Source organism: Sporobolomyces salmoneus, assembly GCF_050403485.1.
Source record: "Sporobolomyces salmoneus JCM6883 DNA, S_salmoneus_JCM6883_v1_ctg62, whole genome shotgun sequence".
Classification (NCBI taxonomy): domain Eukaryota; kingdom Fungi; phylum Basidiomycota; class Microbotryomycetes; order Sporidiobolales; family Sporidiobolaceae; genus Sporobolomyces; species Sporobolomyces salmoneus.
The window spans coordinates 48,646-66,796 of NW_027481101.1; the positions used below are offsets into that span (position 1 = coordinate 48,646).

At 51.0% G+C, this 18,151-nt stretch overlaps 7 protein-coding genes across 7 annotated transcripts; 3 read left to right on the forward strand and 4 right to left on the reverse strand.

Moving 5' to 3' along the window:
- Nucleotides 1-472: 472 nt before the first annotated feature.
- Nucleotides 473-2,342, reverse strand: JCM6883_006270 (uncharacterized protein; the record flags this gene model as incomplete). Its single annotated transcript, XM_076634514.1, has 4 exons — nucleotides 473-601; nucleotides 666-766; nucleotides 845-1,481; nucleotides 1,545-2,342. The coding sequence occupies 4 exons, from the start codon at nucleotides 2,340-2,342 to the stop codon at nucleotides 473-475; spliced, it is 1,665 nt and encodes a 554-aa protein (XP_076485511.1).
- A 316-nt stretch (nucleotides 2,343-2,658) lies between these two features.
- GCD14 (tRNA 1-methyladenosine methyltransferase subunit GCD14) lies at nucleotides 2,659-4,309 on the reverse strand (the record flags this gene model as incomplete). The annotated part of the gene is made up of 7 exons (XM_076634515.1): nucleotides 2,659-3,251; nucleotides 3,317-3,407; nucleotides 3,474-3,630; nucleotides 3,695-3,901; nucleotides 3,962-4,020; nucleotides 4,079-4,186; nucleotides 4,253-4,309. 7 exons carry the CDS (start codon nucleotides 4,307-4,309, stop codon nucleotides 2,659-2,661), a joined length of 1,272 nt encoding a protein of 423 aa, XP_076485512.1.
- A 225-nt stretch (nucleotides 4,310-4,534) lies between these two features.
- JCM6883_006272 (uncharacterized protein) lies at nucleotides 4,535-6,559 on the forward strand (the record flags this gene model as incomplete). Its single annotated transcript, XM_076634516.1, has 6 exons — nucleotides 4,535-4,870; nucleotides 4,929-5,467; nucleotides 5,529-5,641; nucleotides 5,712-6,210; nucleotides 6,286-6,351; nucleotides 6,415-6,559. 6 exons carry the CDS (start codon nucleotides 4,535-4,537, stop codon nucleotides 6,557-6,559), a joined length of 1,698 nt encoding a protein of 565 aa, XP_076485513.1.
- A 245-nt stretch (nucleotides 6,560-6,804) lies between these two features.
- On the reverse strand, nucleotides 6,805-10,377 carry JCM6883_006273 (uncharacterized protein; the record flags this gene model as incomplete). The annotated part of the gene is made up of 10 exons (XM_076634517.1): nucleotides 6,805-7,200; nucleotides 7,262-7,735; nucleotides 7,800-7,845; nucleotides 7,909-8,282; nucleotides 8,346-8,610; nucleotides 8,682-8,779; nucleotides 8,838-8,978; nucleotides 9,049-9,757; nucleotides 9,820-9,950; nucleotides 10,015-10,377. 10 exons carry the CDS (start codon nucleotides 10,375-10,377, stop codon nucleotides 6,805-6,807), a joined length of 2,997 nt encoding a protein of 998 aa, XP_076485514.1.
- An 828-nt stretch (nucleotides 10,378-11,205) lies between these two features.
- On the forward strand, nucleotides 11,206-14,746 carry JCM6883_006274 (ribonucleoside-diphosphate reductase large subunit; the record flags this gene model as incomplete). The annotated part of the gene is made up of 14 exons (XM_076634518.1): nucleotides 11,206-11,223; nucleotides 11,288-11,291; nucleotides 11,362-11,395; nucleotides 11,459-11,519; nucleotides 11,593-11,694; nucleotides 11,764-11,860; nucleotides 11,929-12,044; nucleotides 12,106-12,913; nucleotides 12,996-13,080; nucleotides 13,144-13,945; nucleotides 14,021-14,134; nucleotides 14,203-14,266; nucleotides 14,338-14,649; nucleotides 14,733-14,746. 14 exons carry the CDS (start codon nucleotides 11,206-11,208, stop codon nucleotides 14,744-14,746), a joined length of 2,631 nt encoding a protein of 876 aa, XP_076485515.1.
- Nucleotides 14,747-15,092: 346 nt separating this feature from the next.
- Nucleotides 15,093-16,019, forward strand: JCM6883_006275 (uncharacterized protein; the record flags this gene model as incomplete). The annotated part of the gene is made up of 4 exons (XM_076634519.1): nucleotides 15,093-15,313; nucleotides 15,377-15,505; nucleotides 15,576-15,657; nucleotides 15,735-16,019. The coding sequence occupies 4 exons, from the start codon at nucleotides 15,093-15,095 to the stop codon at nucleotides 16,017-16,019; spliced, it is 717 nt and encodes a 238-aa protein (XP_076485516.1).
- A 299-nt stretch (nucleotides 16,020-16,318) lies between these two features.
- On the reverse strand, nucleotides 16,319-17,942 carry JCM6883_006276 (uncharacterized protein; the record flags this gene model as incomplete). Its single annotated transcript, XM_076634520.1, has 4 exons — nucleotides 16,319-17,002; nucleotides 17,079-17,263; nucleotides 17,420-17,466; nucleotides 17,560-17,942. 4 exons carry the CDS (start codon nucleotides 17,940-17,942, stop codon nucleotides 16,319-16,321), a joined length of 1,299 nt encoding a protein of 432 aa, XP_076485517.1.
- Nucleotides 17,943-18,151: the final 209 nt, after the last annotated feature.

Sequence of the window (18,151 nt, forward strand, 5' to 3'; positions counted from 1 at the left end):
CTTCGGCTTCGACGCATCAAGACGTGCCGTATACCATCTCAATTTCTCTCAAGTTACCCAGAGCAACGTTCGATTCGATACCCTTCGTCAACTTTTACGCGCAACACCAGTATCTCCTTTCTCCTCTCCACCCTTTCTCCGTCCCCTCCCTCCCCACGACGTCGGATTCAGACCGCAAAGACCGAAACCGCTCGAGTGTTTCAAGCCAATCGACGCACGACACCTGCGCTCGCATGTCCAGATCAGGTCAGAAGGCTCTCGTTGTTGTTGTTTTGTCATAGAGTCGAGATTCGGGATTGTAGGGCAATCAACAGTAAAGAAAGAAAGAAAAGATTATCGAGATTTGCCGAAAGAAAATACATTTTATCTCTTTCCAAGAACAGCACTTCCATCTCGAGAGCTATTTCTGCAAGACAATGCGAAGGAGAGGCGTAGAGCATACAACAGTACAGGGAAAAGAGACAACTCGTTTCTATCTTGGATAAATGCGGAAGAGTATCGCGAGGGGAGAAGTAAGTAACGATTGAAACGTGGATGGAGACGTGTAAGCTAAGGTCGCGGCGAGAACGAGAGAAGCTCCGACGGCTATGCCTGGCGTAATCTATGAACGTGAGAGAAGCTATGTCAGCTCTGGTCGACCGGAGAGAGAAAATGTTAGGACGCACCGTGAAATCGAACAAGAGTACCGATGCGACTAAGGAGAGGAGGATTGAGAGTGATGTCGCGAAGCACTTGAGCAGGTTGTCGGCGTGAAGTATCACGAGGGCTAAGTGATATGCAAAGCAACATTAGCTTCCACGAGAGCTTAAGACGGGCACATCGAAGCGTAAGAGATGCGACTCACCACTCAGGAGACCTCCACTGACTTGTAGGAAGATCACGAACCAAACAATAGGGCTCGAGAAGCCTTGGAAGAATCCAGATGCGAGAATCTCGAAACTTTCGAACGCTCGAGTCGCCGGAGTCTCGCCGAGATAAGTCGCGATGTCTTGCTGTGATTGTGACTGGGAAAAGGAGGATCGAAGGTCGTAGAGGACAAACGGGAGGCCACCGAGGAGGCCAAAAGTCGAAAGTTGGATATTGCGAACCCAAAGAGAGGGGTTTGCGGGAACAATAGAAGACGGATCAGGGAGTGGAGGTTGTTGCGTCGAGGAAGGGAGAGTCGGAGATATGATCGTCGTGGGGGAAGAAGCCCCTGAGGAAGAGGAAGTTGAGGGAATCTTGAGGATCCGTTCAAAGAGACAAGATGCGAAGCCGGATGAGAGACAGGCAAAGACGACTGCCGAGAGTCCCCAGAGTTGATTCGGTCGTACGTCCAGGAGGTCGGGATCGACGACGCCTTCGAGAGGGGTAGAATCGGCCAGGACGGAGCAGAGTTGGACCACTCCCACTCCAAAAGTGAGTGTGAACAGCGCCGTCCATTGGTAGATCGAGAGTGATCGATTAAGGAGGATGACTGAGCACATCGCAGTCGCTGGGATCTGCAGTCATACGAACAGAGTCAAAAGCAGTAGGAAACGACAAGTTCAAGAGAGAAAATTGACCTTGAGCTGATACGCGAGCTGAAACATCGGGACGGAGAGGTTAGCGGCAGCTGAATACTGCGCTCGATTCTGGAGAGCATAGAGACTAGCTACTATCGCGACTGAAGAGCTCCCCCGTCCGAACACGCTCGCTCTGACGACTTTCCACCATTCTTTCTCTTTCAAATCCTCCATTGCTGTTCGGCGTTCTTCCGGTTCCCTCGACGGTCGATACGGGAACAGTAGAGAGATCTCTGGCACTGTAGTTGGTGAAGGTTCGGGAGCTGGGGTAGGAGGAATAACTGCGAGAGAGGGAGTTGAAGTAGGATTGAAAGACTTCGCTCGTTCGACGCTGATTGACAATCCTACGTGCTTCGAAGGGGATAAGGCTGTTGTTGACGTCTTTCTTTGATGTATTTTGGTCCTTGTTTCCTCCTTAAGTAGGCTTGTCGCTTCTCCGTGCGTAAATTCTTGATTTTGCCAGACATCTGCCAGCTCGCGATCGTCTCTTTCTCTATCCCGTTCGCGTTCCCGTTCCCGCTCCAACGTTAATAGTTTTCGCTCCTCGTCTTCTATCTCTCGTACCCTTGTGACCTCTCGAATCCTCCTCCGCTCCTTGACGCTTTCCCTCAGTTCTCCAGTCGACGCGATCAAGCTAAGCGAGACGATAATCTTGCCGAGTTCGGTAAAGAAGATTGCTGTCGAAGGATGGAACTGGGCCTGTCGAGCTTGACTGCAGTAGTGGAGAGCGAGGGAGAGGATCGAGTAGTGAAGCGTGAGAGATGAGCAGAGTACGAGCTGCAACCGATTAACTACCATTCCCCTCGATTTCGATCAACAGGCGCCTCGTATAAACTTGCGTGTCGGGTTATGGCTCGTTGAGGAGTGTCGGATGAAAGAGAGGGGAAAGAGGGGAGAAGCGAGAGAGGAGGATTGCTTCTCGCTCAGACAAAGCACTACTGTCTTATCACGAGCTGAGAAGTGGTTTCAGCTTCAGTCCGATGGCGCTCAGGCGGAGACGAGGGTGAGGAAAGGCAGAAAAGAAAAAGGCCGTGCGAGTCGCTCTCGTTCTCTCGTTCTCTTCTTATCGACAACTAGCTACGTGGATCAAGTTGACGATACCGAATCGTGGATATCACGATTCAGCAGAGTCTACAACAACCTCGCTAGATCCACCATTCTCAGCAGTTTGTTCTCCTTTCTCCTCCTCCGCTGTCGACACTTCTGCCTTCTCCAGCTCCGGCTCCTTCACATCTTTCGACTCACCCACCGGTAACAGAACAGCGAATGTCAAGTAAGAAGTATGTCCTCTCGTGTAAGGTGAAGGTTTGAGGACGTATTCTTTCTCGACTTTTCCTGAAGTCGTTGTTGCTGCCATGGTCGGAGTCGAAGGTCTCGTTGTCGAAGCCGATGCCATCTCCTCGTCTTCCATCTCGCCCGTCTCATTCGTCTCGTCTTCGGTTTTCCGCTTCTTTGCTGATGGAGGACCGCCTTCGACATTTTCGACTCCTTCCGTTCCCGGTTCACCGCTCGTTGCTTCTTCTTCCCTCGCTCGTTTCTCCTTCTCTTCTCGTTTTCGTTTCGCTTCCAAGATCTGCATGTCGCGTCGTTTCCCCTTCTTGGTTTCGACCGCTCTGATTCGATCGATCGCGGAAGAAATGGGTTTCAAGGCGGGAACCACCGGAACGGGATCGTGAGTTCTTGTTAGAGTCTCGTACATGGTGATATCTAGCGATCAAGAGAATGTTAGTATCTGGGAAGGAAGGAAGAGTGAGAGAGAGCGAGTCACATACCGGAGAAACCGAGTTCGCTCAAACTTGTACAAGTTCGAATCACTTGTTCGATGCAAGGGGAGAAGCAGCAAATTCGGGAAGGACGATCTTTCTGTTCAAGTCGAGGAAGCGTTAGTCATGAGTAAGCGTGAAATAAAGGAGGGAGAATGAAACTCGCTCTCATGGCCTTTTTCGCATGTTCGAGAGCATCCCAAGGTGCTGGTAGATCAAGGAATACTGCATCGACTTCGCTCTCTAGTTCGAATCCATCTTTGTAAACGTTCTGATGTTTGATCTTGATAATATGATCGAGTTTGTGCAGAGCAAATTCGTCTCTGAGTGCGCGCGAGATTTGGTTCAGCGATCTCGCTCCGTCGAATCCGAACCGGATGTACTCACCTCGCTTTTCCAAAACGTTCTTCATGATATTCGAAACTGTGAACCTTTCCCGTTCCTCCGACCGTTCTCACGAGAGAGTGACTGAAACTCCCAGATCCTGTTCCAGCTTCGATCACGGACGAACCCGGCAAGATGTTGAGGTATGAGGTGATGAAGGCGATGTCGGGTAGATACAGAATCTGAGTACGGTGCGGTAGTGCGAGAGTCCTGTCTCGAACAACAAAGTTTTAGCTCAAGAAGAGAGTTTTAAGCTCAAAGACCGCTCACCAGAGTTCGGGTGTCGGTTTCAACAAGTATACGAACCCTCTTCCATTCGAGCTAGAGAACTATTCGACCCTCGTCACATCAGCGAGAGGAGACCAGAGAACGAGAGAGACAGCTTACTTTGATCCCCCAAGGTTTGCCTACCATTTCATTCTGCTTGAAATGCCCATACCGAGACTGTACTTCCTTGTCTTTGGTAACGATATCGGAAGTCACTTGCGTGCGGTTCTGCGTCGACGAGGAGAAAACGGTTGAGAGAGATGAAGAGAGATCGGAAAGTAGAGGGACTCTTACCGAATAGATGATGATCCAGTCTCCGAGCTGAATGGTTTCGGGAACCAATGCCTGCATCGAGGTTGTCGATACGCGTCGTCGAACGGAAAACACCGCGTTGAGAAGAGAGAAAAGTTGGGCGACACAATTTCTTCTTCTTTATGATCAAATGCAGCGTTAACCGCAGTCTCTGCTACTCTACCAACTCGCTATTCAGTCGCTCCTTTGACCCTACATCTGAGCGCCGCCAAAAACCGCTCGTCGACCCACTGAATCGGTGTTTCTCCTCAGTCAACTTTCGAGATGCAGCGATCCGCGTTCGCCCTACGTCCTAGGCTGCTGGTACAATTTGGAGTGGTCCTTACGATTCTCGTCACCCTCTGGCTCACGTTCGACAGCTCCTCGAAGCCTCCCTCTCCTCTCTCGATCCCTTCCTCCGTTCCCTCGTCCCCTTCTCTGTCGCGTTCTCCCCCGATTCTACTCAAAGGTCGACCTCGGAATCTCCGGTCCTCTAGAGAAAACACGTCGAGTTCTCCTTGGAGGTTGTCGAAACCGAAAGAAGAGTTGGAACCGTGCGAAAAGATCTTTCTCTTCACTTTCGTTCCTTGGTGGGGTTTCGCTTCAGAATTTATCCTCTATGTGAGTCGTCGCCGTGGTTCACTCCTCTCCAAGTGCCTGACCCCTGCTCTTCGAACAGATTCGAGCGAAATCCATGGCGGACAAACTTGGTTATACATTCCTTCCCGACGACAAAGCCTGGAATTACGGTCGACTCTCGAGCTACTTTGAACCCATGACCTTGTCATGCGTGCCTCCTGCCGACTGGGACGACTACCGAAAAGCTTACCCGATTCATCAAGGTCAATCTTGGAGATTCGACAAAAAAGGGAGACCGAGGAAACGTTTGAGGTACAGTCGAGCGTTCCTCTCGAACTTGGACGACTGGACTCGCGAAACGTACTTTGTTGGAAACTCTACGGTTCAGTCGGAACTCGAGACGCTTCGACGGAACGACGAGCGACATCGCGAAACCCGCGATAGATGGATCCTCGAAGAAGGAGGAACTCTACCCTCAGTTTTCGAGGGAATCTTCCAGGAGCACGCTGATGCGGTCAGAGATACATGGACGATCAACGCAGAACTCCGGGACGACGTGAATGATCTCGAAATCAAGACCGGAATGAGCGAACCTAGGAGATTCGAAGGTATAAAAGTCGGTCGGGGCCCAGTCATCGGGTTCGTCTCTCTAGCCCTCTGAATGGTCTCTGATTGAAAGAGTGACTGAAAAGTTCTACAGGCTGCACATCCGCCTCGGTGACAAGGCGACAGAGTACGTGCACGATGCGGAGGAGATGGGCATCAGTAACAAGTTTGGAAATCTCACGGTCTACGTCGAAGCCGCACACGATGGTACGTCACTCCTGAAACCCTGTCGATGTTTCGGACCAAGAACTGACACCTCAAATGACCCTCAAAACAGCGTATCGTCGATTGGTCTCGACAGATTACCCTTCTTTGAGTGACTCCTCTTCTCGACGGTTTTCGCCTCTCGCTCAACCGACACTTCTCGTCATGACTGCCGAACCTGGAGTAGCCGCCCGACTCGCAGAAATCCCTTTGGCCGAACCTTTTAGAATCGTTCAAACGCCGATGCCTCTGCTCGACTCGACTGCGACAGACACGAAGGACGGATCGAAACGCCTGAAAGACCTTGAAGTTGAGCGTAATCAAGCCGGAGGGAAGGATGCTCGCCCGAAAGCGTACGCCGGAAAGGGTTTGAGCGAATATGAACCGATTCCCCTCAACAACTCGACTGACCTGCGAGATGGTTACACCCAATCTACGTTCAATTCGAAATCGTTGGAGGAGCGAGTCGAGCACACGAGGGCCTTCGTGAGGGATCTGGCGTTGCTCACGTCGGAATCTGTCGATGCTCTTGTCGTCAGCGGAGCTAGCAACATTGGGAGATTGGCTATGCTGTGAGTCTTCCTCTCCCTCTTTCTGTCTCGAGTATCTATCTGCATCAACACTGACGCCTTCATGCTTGGATTCAGAATCGGCGGTTCAGATGCGGTTGTCGGTCCCCGAGATTCTTTGGGTCGAGCCCTCGGCGGTAAGATGTGAGTATCGCAGTAGCTCGTTCAATCTTGCCGAGTCTTCACTGCTGACTCTGTCTCGTGTAGTCGCTCGATCGATGCTCATTGGTACCCAACCTCGTACCCTTCTTCCGTCTATACTCGCTACACCGACGTCGAAGATCTAGAAAACGCGGCGTTCCTACCGGAGGAGCAACTACGTCGTGGTAAGAAGAAGCAGAAGGATAACTGATTGGGTCTCGTCAATGAACGAAAAGGGAGTCTTATAGAAGCTCACTCAGTACTTGTGTATCTCTCTCGGAATGTTGTCCTGTACTCTTATGCGCCAAATCGCTTGACTCTACACTCTCGTCCTCACTGCTCACTAGAGAAAGGTGACTGGAAAAGAACTTGGCCGAGGGCACTCCTTGTAGTTCAGTGATTACAGAGAAGAGAGAATATAGAACAGTGTCTATCAACAAAGAGGAGGAATTCCGACTAGCTCGAGACGTCGTAAGCAAGTCGCGCTCCAATGAGCGCATAAGGGTAAGCCGATTGGTAGAAATTGACGAAAGAATTGCGCGCGATCCTCCTCGGTGAAGCCCAGGATCCTCCGAGTACGATTCGGTGCTTCTCGTCGTGGAAGTCACTCGAGTATCCCGGATAGAGCGCTGAACCCGCGAACCCTTCCCAGGGAGAGAGCGTCGAACTAGTCCATTCCCAAAGCCCTCCGTTCGAAGCTGGAGTTGGCGAGCCGTCTCGAGCGGGAGTAGATAGCGTAGGAAGAGTCGCGTGCAGTTTAGAGAGACCGAGATTCGAAAGGGGGTGATCAGAAGGGTTTTTCGAGAGGTAGAGACTGAGTTCAGCTTGAGTAGGAAGACGACCTCCTTTCGCCTGATGTCATTCTGTCATGGATCAGCACGTGGAAGGCGTAACATAGTAGGACGTAACTCACTTTCGCAAACTGTTCGAATTGATCTGCACTCGCTGCGACTGGCCACTCCTTAGCGTATTTCATCTCGACTTCTCCCCATAAAGTTTTCACTGCTTCCTTTCCTTTTTCTCCGGTCGTCCAGCTTGCGGGAACAAGTTTTGCTCGTAATATCTCGTCGACGACAGACGAGTGCAACCATTCCGAGTATTGACCATTCGTGACTGGAAGTGCGTCGATTTCGAACGCTTTGACCTCAAGTTTTCGCTTCGGGTTTTCACAATCCCAACCGAATTCGTAGTTAATGTCGTAAGGAGTCGCTTCGTCATTCGTTTCGAGGTCATCGTGGCCGATTTCGATGTGTTGATTCTCGAACGAAATTCTCGATTTTCGGGCGTCTTTTCCAAACTTCGATCGTTCGTGCTCAATCTGCCGATGGTCAAAGCGAGCGAGAGAAGGGAAGTCGGGAATCGAGGTACCGCTCGGTAGGTTGAGTTTCTGTTGCATGCAGGCACGGTGGTGAGCTGTGTGCGACGAGGCAGAAGAGTCGAATCAAACTCACGGTACAAGCTTGGAGGCAGATGTAAACAGAGGTCTCAAAGTGCATCCTATCGATAAGGCAAGTCAGTCGTGGGTAGGTATACCTGTAGACAATCGAGAAGGAATCTCACATTTCGTGCTCGTAGACCATCATCAAAACTCGTGCCATCTTACGTTCCCACTTTCCGTCGTACTCCTCGTAAACTCTCCTGACTCGATCTCGTACTCGCTCTTCGTAAGCGACGATCTCTTCGAACTGGGGCCAATCTTTCTCAGTTTGGGGAACCTCGCTGTGCCAGTGATTGATTTTCGTTTGATCTTCGACGTCTGGATCGATACCTCGTTCGAAGATGTCGGCAAAGTGAGCGGGGGACGTGAGAGGGTCGTTGAAGTAGCGAGAGAGGTGAATATCTCGGAATGCCGGAGCGTGACCGATGTAGAAGAGAGGGACGTGTCGAAGCGGGATAGGTTTCGTAAAGCGAAGAGAAGGCGGAATGATGTCGTGCTGAGAGCATCGTCGCCTGAGTTAGCATAAGCCTTGCAGACGTGTGCAGCTCGAGAAACTCACCATCAACCAGTCCCAAGCTCGAAACATCGTTTCCCAATCTTCAAGGCTCGGAACTCCATAGGGCGAAGCTTTCTCGTCCTGGGGGACCCCGAGACTCTTTGACGCGGTCGTTGAAGGGAAAAAGACGGAAGGTCGCTCGACGAGGTAGAGAGAGTGACGATTTGACGAGTCGCTCCACTGTTGAATCATTCGGAATCCAGAGAGATGGAACAGGGCAAGAGCTTCGGCTGGAGTATACTTGTAACTGACTTCGATTTGGAGAAGTCTGGTCCAGGAGAGTCGTTCTAATCAGTACGACGGATGGATTGATTCTCTGAATAGAAGAAAAGAACTCACTCGCCCTCTTCGAGGTGAACCTCTTCATTTTCTCCACTGTCGATGCCAGAGATTGAAGGGATTGGAACCGTGAGAGCAGCTTTAGCACGAATGTAGGCCTGTCGAAGCGCTTATCAGCGAGGGATTCTTGAATGCCGGGCAGAAAGGAACGCTCACCTCGTGACGTCCCAGCGTCGCGTTCCATCGATTGACGTACTCAAAGTTCGAAGAGCACAATCCTTTGCCAGACTCGAGTTCAGGATGAAGTGTTTTGCCAGCTACATCGACTCCTTCGAGAATGAAATCTCTCGTAACTCCCTGATCAGACAACGCAAGAATCGTCAGAGTTCGAAGTCTTTCCGTCCCGAGAGAGAGTCGAGGAATATACCTCTGGATCATTGTAAGCGACTTCGATCGCGGGTCCGTCGTCGCATCCATCGACGCCGATGAGGATCGTATCTCCCTCTGCCAAATCGATCGCCTTGAGGAAATCTACCGCTTCTTCCCGTGTAAAGTTTCCGATTGAGCTACCGAGCCAGAGGATCGAAGTTTTCCGAGCGCCTGACGAGTCTTCCGCAGAATCGGCGACAGGCTCGAGTCGAGGAGAGACGGATGCTTCGCTGTCCTCGTCGATCGTTTCAGGGAAACGTTCGGGTGATGGTGAAGGCGAGATTTCGGGCGAAGAGAGGGTCTCAGAAGGTCGACGGGCGAGACGAGCGTTTTGTTCTTTCAGAAAGGCTAAACCTTCGTCGTACGTTGCGTGAAGGCCTGAGACCGAGACGCGACGAGTCTGGATGTGATCTTGTAGAGAAGTCGTGACAGAATCGCCTTCGATTGAGGCGAGAGACGAGAGGGTAGAGTAGAGGGAGGCGGCTTCGAGATCGAGAGCTTTGTACTCGAGCGCTTCGAGAATACCTTTCTTCGACGACTTGTTGCGAGGCTTCAAGAGTTTCGCCATCGAGCGAAGAAGGTGACGAGTCTTGTCGAGAGAACCACTTCCGAGCTCGACTGCGAGTCCGCTCTTTGCGATTTGGACCGAAGTCGAGGAGCTTTCACCGTTCACGCCGTAGTTGTGAAGTCCGACTGATGCATCTCCCCTAGAAAACGAATGAGACCGATATGAGCTGATGTGCCCCTGAAGATGGGAGATCAAGCTCACCATTTTTCATTGATCTTCGTCAATCCAGTTTTTCCGTTTGAATCTCGTGCAGCTTCACCGTCTTGCCCGTTCTCCTCCTTCATTTCTTGCTCTACGAGTAGCGAGGTTGGTAGTCCGAACATCCTACAAGCCTGTAGTCGTTGACACAACAGTCAGCACGTCGATCTGACTGACGGAAACGAAACGAAAACTCGCGATTTCGTCTCCATACGTCTCCAAAATCTCCTTTTCCGCCTCGAACGGGTAATAAGCTTTCGTCTGAGTGATCTGTTCGTAGATCTGTAATCCCTTTTCTGAATAGAGGACCATAGTCGGGACCCTCCTCTTGAATTGGAACGACTGGTCCGCCTCTGTTTCCCCTGGAATAGTCGGTTCAGGAGTTCCTTTCAACCCTGCGATGATCTGTTCTCGCAGAGGGTCGACTGGCGGCGAATCGCTCAATTCTGACGACGTCGGTGAAGGTGGAGGATGTCCCGTTGAACCGTTCGCAGTCGAAGTGCCTCCATTCCTCAGTGACAGAACGAGAGGTGGAGCTTGATCTGCTTTCGCCGTGGTCATTTGGTGCTGAGAGTCTTGTCGGGTGAGTGTAGTGTGTAGGGTAAAGGAACGAGGATACCGAAGCGGGGATGAGATCGTCGTGGGGAAGAACGAAACGTCAGAGTTCGATGAAATCGAGCCTTGAGGAAAGCACGTTCAGTGTCTCTCCTGAAAACCCGAACGATGAAGGAAGAACAAAAGGGAGAAAATCCGTAGGGAGAAAGAAGCCCAGACGTACGAAGCAGCAGAAAGTAAAAAGAGAAGAGGGGGAGAAAAAAGAGGTGCCCCCAGGGTGGATCGAACACCCGACCTCCACATTCCGTACTGAAGTAGATACGAGTGTGGCGCACTACCACTGTGCTATACGGGCTTTTGCTTGTGATCAGCGACACAGAATAACTTATATAAACCATCGCAAGAGATGAACCTCGATGCAGCCGTGATCATCCCTTCGCTCGTTCAGCTCCTCGTCGGAAGGGGAAGTCTGTTGGCTATCCAAGTGCGATGACGAGGCGAGAGGAAGGGCGATCAGAAAAGCGAAAGTTGGGGTGATAACGAGACAAGGAGATGATTCGAGAGATTTTTCCATTCTTCGTGACTTTGCGACTGCCGGACAATAGTAGCGAAAGAAGCGAAAGATCCAGTACCGTGAGGAAGACGCGTTTGCGCCGAATTTGCGAGCGAGCGAGAGTGGAACGCGAACTTTCACTTTCGAATTTTGCATCGCGAAATTTTGGAAAGTTTTCGACGCGTCTCGTCTCTCTCTTCTTCCCTCTCTCTCTTCACTTCCTCTTCTTCTTCTCCACTCCTCTTCTTTCCTTCCAACTCCACCCTCTCTCACTCTCGAGGATGGCTTACGTCTACAAAGTAAGTCCTACTCTTCCTTTGCAAAAGTCGCGTTCAAAGTGCTTACCAATCCTCTCACACACAGCGCGGTACGCCTGCACTCTGTACCACGTGATACTCACGCGTCCCTGTCGATACTAACCTTGCTACTGCCCACAGACGGTCGTCGTGAATTGGTCGCTTTCGACAAAATGTGAGTTCTTCTCTTCCAACCCATTGGCCTCACGACGTCTAATGTACGTGATGCTCTTGACAGTACTGCTCGAATCAACAAGCTCTGCTATGGACTCGACATGAACCACCTCGAACCCATCGAAGTGAGTTTCGAGACGCGTCTCATCTCCCTCTTCTCCTCTCCCTTCCCGAACGCTAACGGTTCAATTGCGATAGATCACGAAGCGTGTCATCAATGGAGTCTACCAAGGTGTCACGACCGTCGAACTCGACAACTTGGCCGCTGAAACTGCTGCTTACATGACCACTCGGCATCCTGTTAGCTGCCTCTCCCTCTCTTCCTTCACAAACAATCCAGCTCTGACGCTAATCTCCCATTCGATCTAGGACTACGCGATTCTCGCTGCCCGTATCGCGATTTCGAACTTGCACAAAGAAACGAAAAAGACTTTCTCGCATGTCATCGCCGACCTCTACAACTACAGTGAGTTCAGCTCTCACTCTCTTACTCGTAACCATGACAACTCATAGACGCTCTCGTGCTTCCACTAGTCAACCCCAAGAACGGTCGACCCTCTTCCATGATTTCGCAAGAAACTTACGAAGTTGTCATGAACAACGCCGACAAGCTCAACTCGGCAGTTATCTACGACCGTGATTTCTCCTACGTAGGTCCTCTGCGATTTCAGGAAGTGAAAGAGAAAAGACTGACCCGTTTTCCGTAAACAGAACTACTTTGGATTCAAAACTCTCGAACGTTCTTACCTCCTTCGTATCGATGGCAAAGTTGCTGAACGACCTCAACACATGCTCATGCGTGTCGCTGTCGGTATTCACGGAAACGACCTCGACCGAGTCCTTCAGACTTACAACCTCATGTCAGAGCGATACTTCACTCACGCTTCCCCGACTCTCTTCAACGCCGGTACTCCTCACCCTCAATTGTCATCGTGCTTCCTCGTCACGATGAAGGACGATTCGATCGAAGGAATCTACGACACGCTCAAGACGTGCGCCCTCATCTCGAAAACCGCTGGAGGAATCGGACTCTCGATTCACAACATTCGCGCTACGGGATCTTACATCGCTGGAACGAACGGTTACTCGAACGGTATCGTCCCGATGCTCCGAGTGTACAACAACACGGCTCGATACGTCGACCAGGGAGGAAACAAGCGACCGGGAGCGTTCGCAATTTACCTCGAACCGTGGCACGCCGACATTTTCGAATTTCTCGACTTGCGCAAGAACCACGGAAAGGAGGAAGTTCGTGCTCGAGATCTCTTCTTCGCTCTCTGGATCCCCGATCTCTTCATGAAACGAGTCGAAGAAAACGGAGACTGGCCTCTGTTCTGCCCCGCCGAAGCTCCCGGATTACACGAGGTTTACGGCGACGAGTTTGAAGAGTTGTTCAACAAATACGAAACCGAGGGACGCGCAAAGAAGACGATCCCGGCTCAAAAGTTGTGGTACGCGATCCTCGAAGCTCAAGTCGAAACTGGTAACCCTTTCATGCTCTACAAGGACGCCGCGAACAGTCAGTCTCTTCCCTCTCATTCTCTCTCTCTCTTATTCTGATTGAAGCAGCTGTTGACATTCTTCGTATCGCAATTATCCAGAGAAATCGAACCAAAAGAACTTGGGAACGATCAAATCTTCGAACTTGTGTACCGAAATCATTGAATACTCTGCCCCTGACGAATGGTGAGTACTTCCTCGTACCGATTCTGGCTCATTCTTGTTGCTGACCTTTCCCTTCTCGATCAGCGCCGTCTGCAACTTGGCTTCGATCGCGCTCCCTTCGTTCATCAAGGACGGAGTTTACGATTTCCAAAAACTACACGACGTCGTCAAAGCCGTTGCGTTCAACTTGAACCGAATCATCGACGTCAACTACTACCCGGTCAAGGAGGCCGAGAACAGCAACATGCGCCACCGTCCGATCGGAGTCGGAGTTCAAGGACTCGCCGACGCTTTCATGGCCTTGCGACTTCCGTTTGACTCTCCCGAAGCTCGTCAACTCAACCTTCAAATCTTCGAAACGATCTACCACGCTGCGATCGAATCTTCATGCGACATGGCGAAAGACTACGCCGAAACTCATCCCGGGGAAGACGGATGGTACCCTTCTTTCAAGAAGAATGGAGGCGCTCCCGCTTCTCGAGGTGAACTCCAATTCGACTTGTGGGGTGTAACTCCCACCGATCTCTGGGACTGGACCGAACTCAAGGAAAAGGTCGTCAAACACGGTCTCCGAAACTCGCTCGTCTGCGCTCCGATGCCGACCGCTTCCACCAGTCAAATCCTCGGTTTCAACGAAGCTTTCGAACCTTACACCTCGAACATCTACACTCGTCGTGTCCTTGCCGGAGAGTTCCAAATCGTCAACCCCTGGCTTCTTCGAGATCTCGTCGACCACGGACTCTGGAACGACGCGATGAAGAACACGATCATCGCTCACAACGGATCGATTCAAAACGTTCCCGGCATCCCTGACAACCTCAAGCGAATTTACAAAACGGTTTGGGAAATCTCTCAAAAGACTGTCATCGATCTCTCTGCCGACCGAGTAAGTCTCAAGCCCGCTCTTTCCCTCACTTTTCGACGGACACTGACGATCGATCATTCTACTCGAAACGAACAGGGTGCTTTCATCGATCAAAGTCAATCTCTCAACATCCATCTCTCGAGTCCGACAATGGCTCAACTCACTTCTATGCACTTCTACGGATGGAAGAAGGGACTCAAGACTGGAATGGTGAGTTTTGGGGAGAATCTCTTTCATTTTCCTCGATTGTTTTCTCTAACTAAAGAAATCATTTCCAGTACTACCTTCGTACTCGTGCCGCCGTCGGTGCTATCAAGTTCACTGTCGATCAAGCGACGCTCAGTAGGTCGAATCTCCTCTTCACCGGTTGAGGGGCTTCCCCAACTAACCTTTGTACTTTTTCTGCGATTCAGACTCGGCCAAAGCTGCGAACGCCAAGCCCATTGTCCCTGCCGCCGCTCCCGTTGCCATCGCCACTTCACCGAAAGTCAATGGTGCTGGAATCCGCAATATCACGAACGGCGTTAGTCGCACTTCGATCTCGTCGCCAGCTCCGATCAAACCTACACCCGCTCCCGTTAGCGTTCTCGAACCTCCCAAAGTGGAGAAGACGGAAGGAGACGATGAAGAAATCAGTTATGAAGAAGCTGTCCGACGAAGGGAAGAGCGAGAGTTGGAAGAAGCCAAGTTGCTTTGTTCGCTAGAAAACAAGGAAGCTTGCCTCAGTAAGTCTCGCGCTTCTTTCGATACATCAATTCGCACAGTCACTGACCTCGCTGTTCTTCGTCGCCGCTTCCCCTATCTACAGTGTGCAGCGGTTAAACCTTCATTTTATCGTCGGCTCCGACTACTTATTTTCCCTCTTCCTTTTCTGTACCCAGGTTTTTTCTTCTTTTCAGTGGTGTTTCCTCTCGAGTCTACGCGCTATTATCGTCCTCGCACTTCCCCCTTTACCTCGTTGTCACTATGAGCTTCCTCTCTCTCTTTTCGCTTTTTTCGTTATCCGGCTTTCTCGTTTCCTCGTGCTCTCACGTCGTATATCATCTACCCTTCTCTCTGTCGCATGTAACCAGTTTGCTCCTAGGTTTTTTCCTCTTCAGCCCGTTCGAAAGCGATTCCCTCTCTTTCTGCACTTTCTCTTCACGACAATCCCACTCGACGCACGCGAATGACGACAGAACTATCATTGACTGGTTTACTCTTCGTCACCTTGCACTCGACACTCATCTCTACCTTGTCTCAACTTTGTGAAAGAGGGGAAGCTTTCACTTTGTCTGAGCAAGTACTGAAGCGGAAAGGAGCGGCAACGGGCGACATTCGGATACGAGTGAGAGCTCTCAGGCTCAAGAGTGAACAACTTGCAAGTCGGCCTGAAGGACGCACGAGATGGTGAGTCTCCCCTCTCCCTTGAAAATGATTCAACTTCCGGAAGCTCAACCTCTCTGAACCCAGGTCTTTGACAGTGTTACATAAACCTGAACCTGTGAGGACATCTCCGCTGGCGCTGCAGTACAGCGTGAGCGAGATTGCGATCGAGGATGGAGTTCACCCTCGAGAGATCGCTTCTGCTCTCGGCTTCGAGTGCGTAAACTCTGCTATCGGTCCGAGAACGTTCGAACGAATAACTGATTGCCTTCGCTGAATCCTTCAGGGAGAAAGACTACGATCTACACAAACGAGGTACTTTGTGGGAGCGCAGCGGAGTCCGAATTGAGGTGTATCAGCTCTTTCCCGTAAGTGTCTGCTGCCAGAATTCAGTTCCGAGGACAGTGAGAGCTAAGTCTGACAGCCTGCTTTGCTTCGACGCTAGGATGAACTCTCAAAGGATCCGCTCGACCAACTTTCTTTCGTCGTTCAAGCTTCAGTGCGATTCTCTCAACCTGGTCCCGCTTCGTCTTCTTCCGGCAGCAACCTCAATCTGACAGCTTCAAAGGCGACAACAAAACAAAACTCGACTCCGAATCAAGCCTCGCAAAACTCGACAAACGGAGGAGGGGGAAACTCTGGACAAGAAGACCGAGATAGAGCCCTCGCCGCTCTGGAAGGGATAAAGAGAGCACTCAAGGGAGTCGTTGACCTCAAGCGAATGGAATGAGCGATGCGCTGTTAGATGACAAGATCCCTCTTCGCAAGGAACAGTGCTTTCTGCCTCCCGTCCTTCCATTCACCCACCAGACACTCAGTGATGTGGTTCAGCTTGGAAAGAGTGCGTTGCACGTTCAAGAAAAGGTCCGATATACTGAAACGGTGCAGAGATATATATGTAGAGTGGTCCATGGCGAAAAACGAAAAGAAGGCACGGCGACAGATTCACATGATTACAAAGGTGAAGGAGAGGAATAGAAGGGGAGAGAAGTAGTGTACAGGCGAGGAACTGTGCTAGTTATGAGACATTCAGAGCAAACCCAAGAGTCCTTCGAGCCCCTTCTTCTGCAAATCTCCACTCTGTTCCAATCCTTTCAACTTCTCCATCATTTCTTCCTTCCACTTTTTCTTCAGTTCTTCGTAACTTGGCGCGTTCGCCGGTAAACTGATACCGAACGAGCTCGAACTCGGCACTCTCGTCGTTTGTGCTTGAGAAACTGAAGGCGAAAGGGGTAATTGAGGTGGTTTCCCTTTTCCTTTGAGTTTGTTCTTGCGCTTCTCCTTGCCACCAACCGCTTGAGGATCTTCAATCTTGGACGCTTCGTTCTTGTCCATCATATCCCAATCTTCCCCGTCTGCGTCTTCCTCCTCGAGGGTATCTGATGAAACTTCCGATAAATCCTCCGATTCTTCCGCAACGAATTCGCCCAACGGAGAATCGTTCAAGCTGCGGATCACGATGCTTTCTCCCCTTCGAGGTTTCCTCGAAATCGTCTTCATCGAAGAAGCGTTGACCGAAATGGAAGAATCGCGAGCTCCTCCTCCTCCTCCTCCTCGAGTCTTCTTGTTCTGTGGAGTAGGGGCGACTGCTGTGTGCGAGGAGGAGGACGCGAGAGGGTTACGATAGATGAAATTCGACGAGGCAGAAGCGGAAGGAGGTGGATGCGTTTGGGAAGTAGAGGGTCGGAGCCGAAGTCTTGCAGGTTTGCGACTCTGATGAGCGAAACGCGAACATCCGCGGGTAACGTCAGCGATCGCTCACACAAGGAGGGCGGAGGTGAATACTGACACTCGTCGGAGATCCTACAGTCATTCCTTTAGAGCCGACCTTCTTGATGACGGAGCCGTTCCTCGTGACGGATAGAGGGGCCGTCGCTTGATTGGCCTTTTGCGCAGACGGAGGAAGCGTAGTCGTATTCGGGACAGAACGTTGTTTCTTTGAGGTCGTCGAAGCGAAAAGATCGTTCTCATCGTCTGTGAAGCCGAATCACAAGGAAGGAGAGGTCAGTCTCATGACCGGGAGGGACGAAACTATAGGAGAGAGAGAGAGCGCGAGAATTCGAGATGCGAGCAAGAGATCCCTCAGGAGAAAAGGTGGGGAGAGAAGGGCAGCATAAATGATCAAGTTACCTGTCGCACTGTTCTTGCTGTTAGGGGAGTTGGCCCTGAATCGTTTCCTGTGAAAAGCCGATAAAGAAAGGAGGATAGAGAGAGGGAAAATCAGTCAACAATCGCTCAAGATTTGGGGATTGAGGAAGATTGCGCCTTACCTTTTGCGTGCGGATTGTTCAACGATACCCATTGGTCTCATCCCTACTTGTTCCCTCACTAACTGAGACAGAGCGAGGTCGATATTGCTGTCAAACTCTTTCACGAACCTTTCGAGTCGGAGATTTTTCACCCTGTCGTCGAGCGAGTTGATCGAGTCTGTCCAGTGTCGTTCGATCTGCTGAAGGCGTTCTTCGGATTGCTTTACGAGGGTCCTCAGGCGATGAGTCGACTCGAGATTGAAGTCCTCCAACAGGGCGACGCATTCGGCGTAACTCATTGGCGCAGGGATGTTGGTCGTTCGAGAGTCTGAATGGAACGCCAGCGAAGGTTGTAGAGGCTGTTTCGCGTTCGTGCTAGCTCCAGATGAGGCGAGTTTAGCCATGTTTGTTTTCCTCGATTCTGGCGATGGTACGGGGGGTAAGGGGGGTTGGCGGTCGCGTTTATCAATCGTTGACTGAGTGTAATAGACCCCGAGAGGGGTAGTCGGGCTAGCCGGGAAGATCGAGAGGAGCGGAAGAATGTTGAAAAACAACGGAGGCTGAGTTCATCTTGTTCTCTCTCTCCATCTCCTGCACCACTCTCCCACTCGCG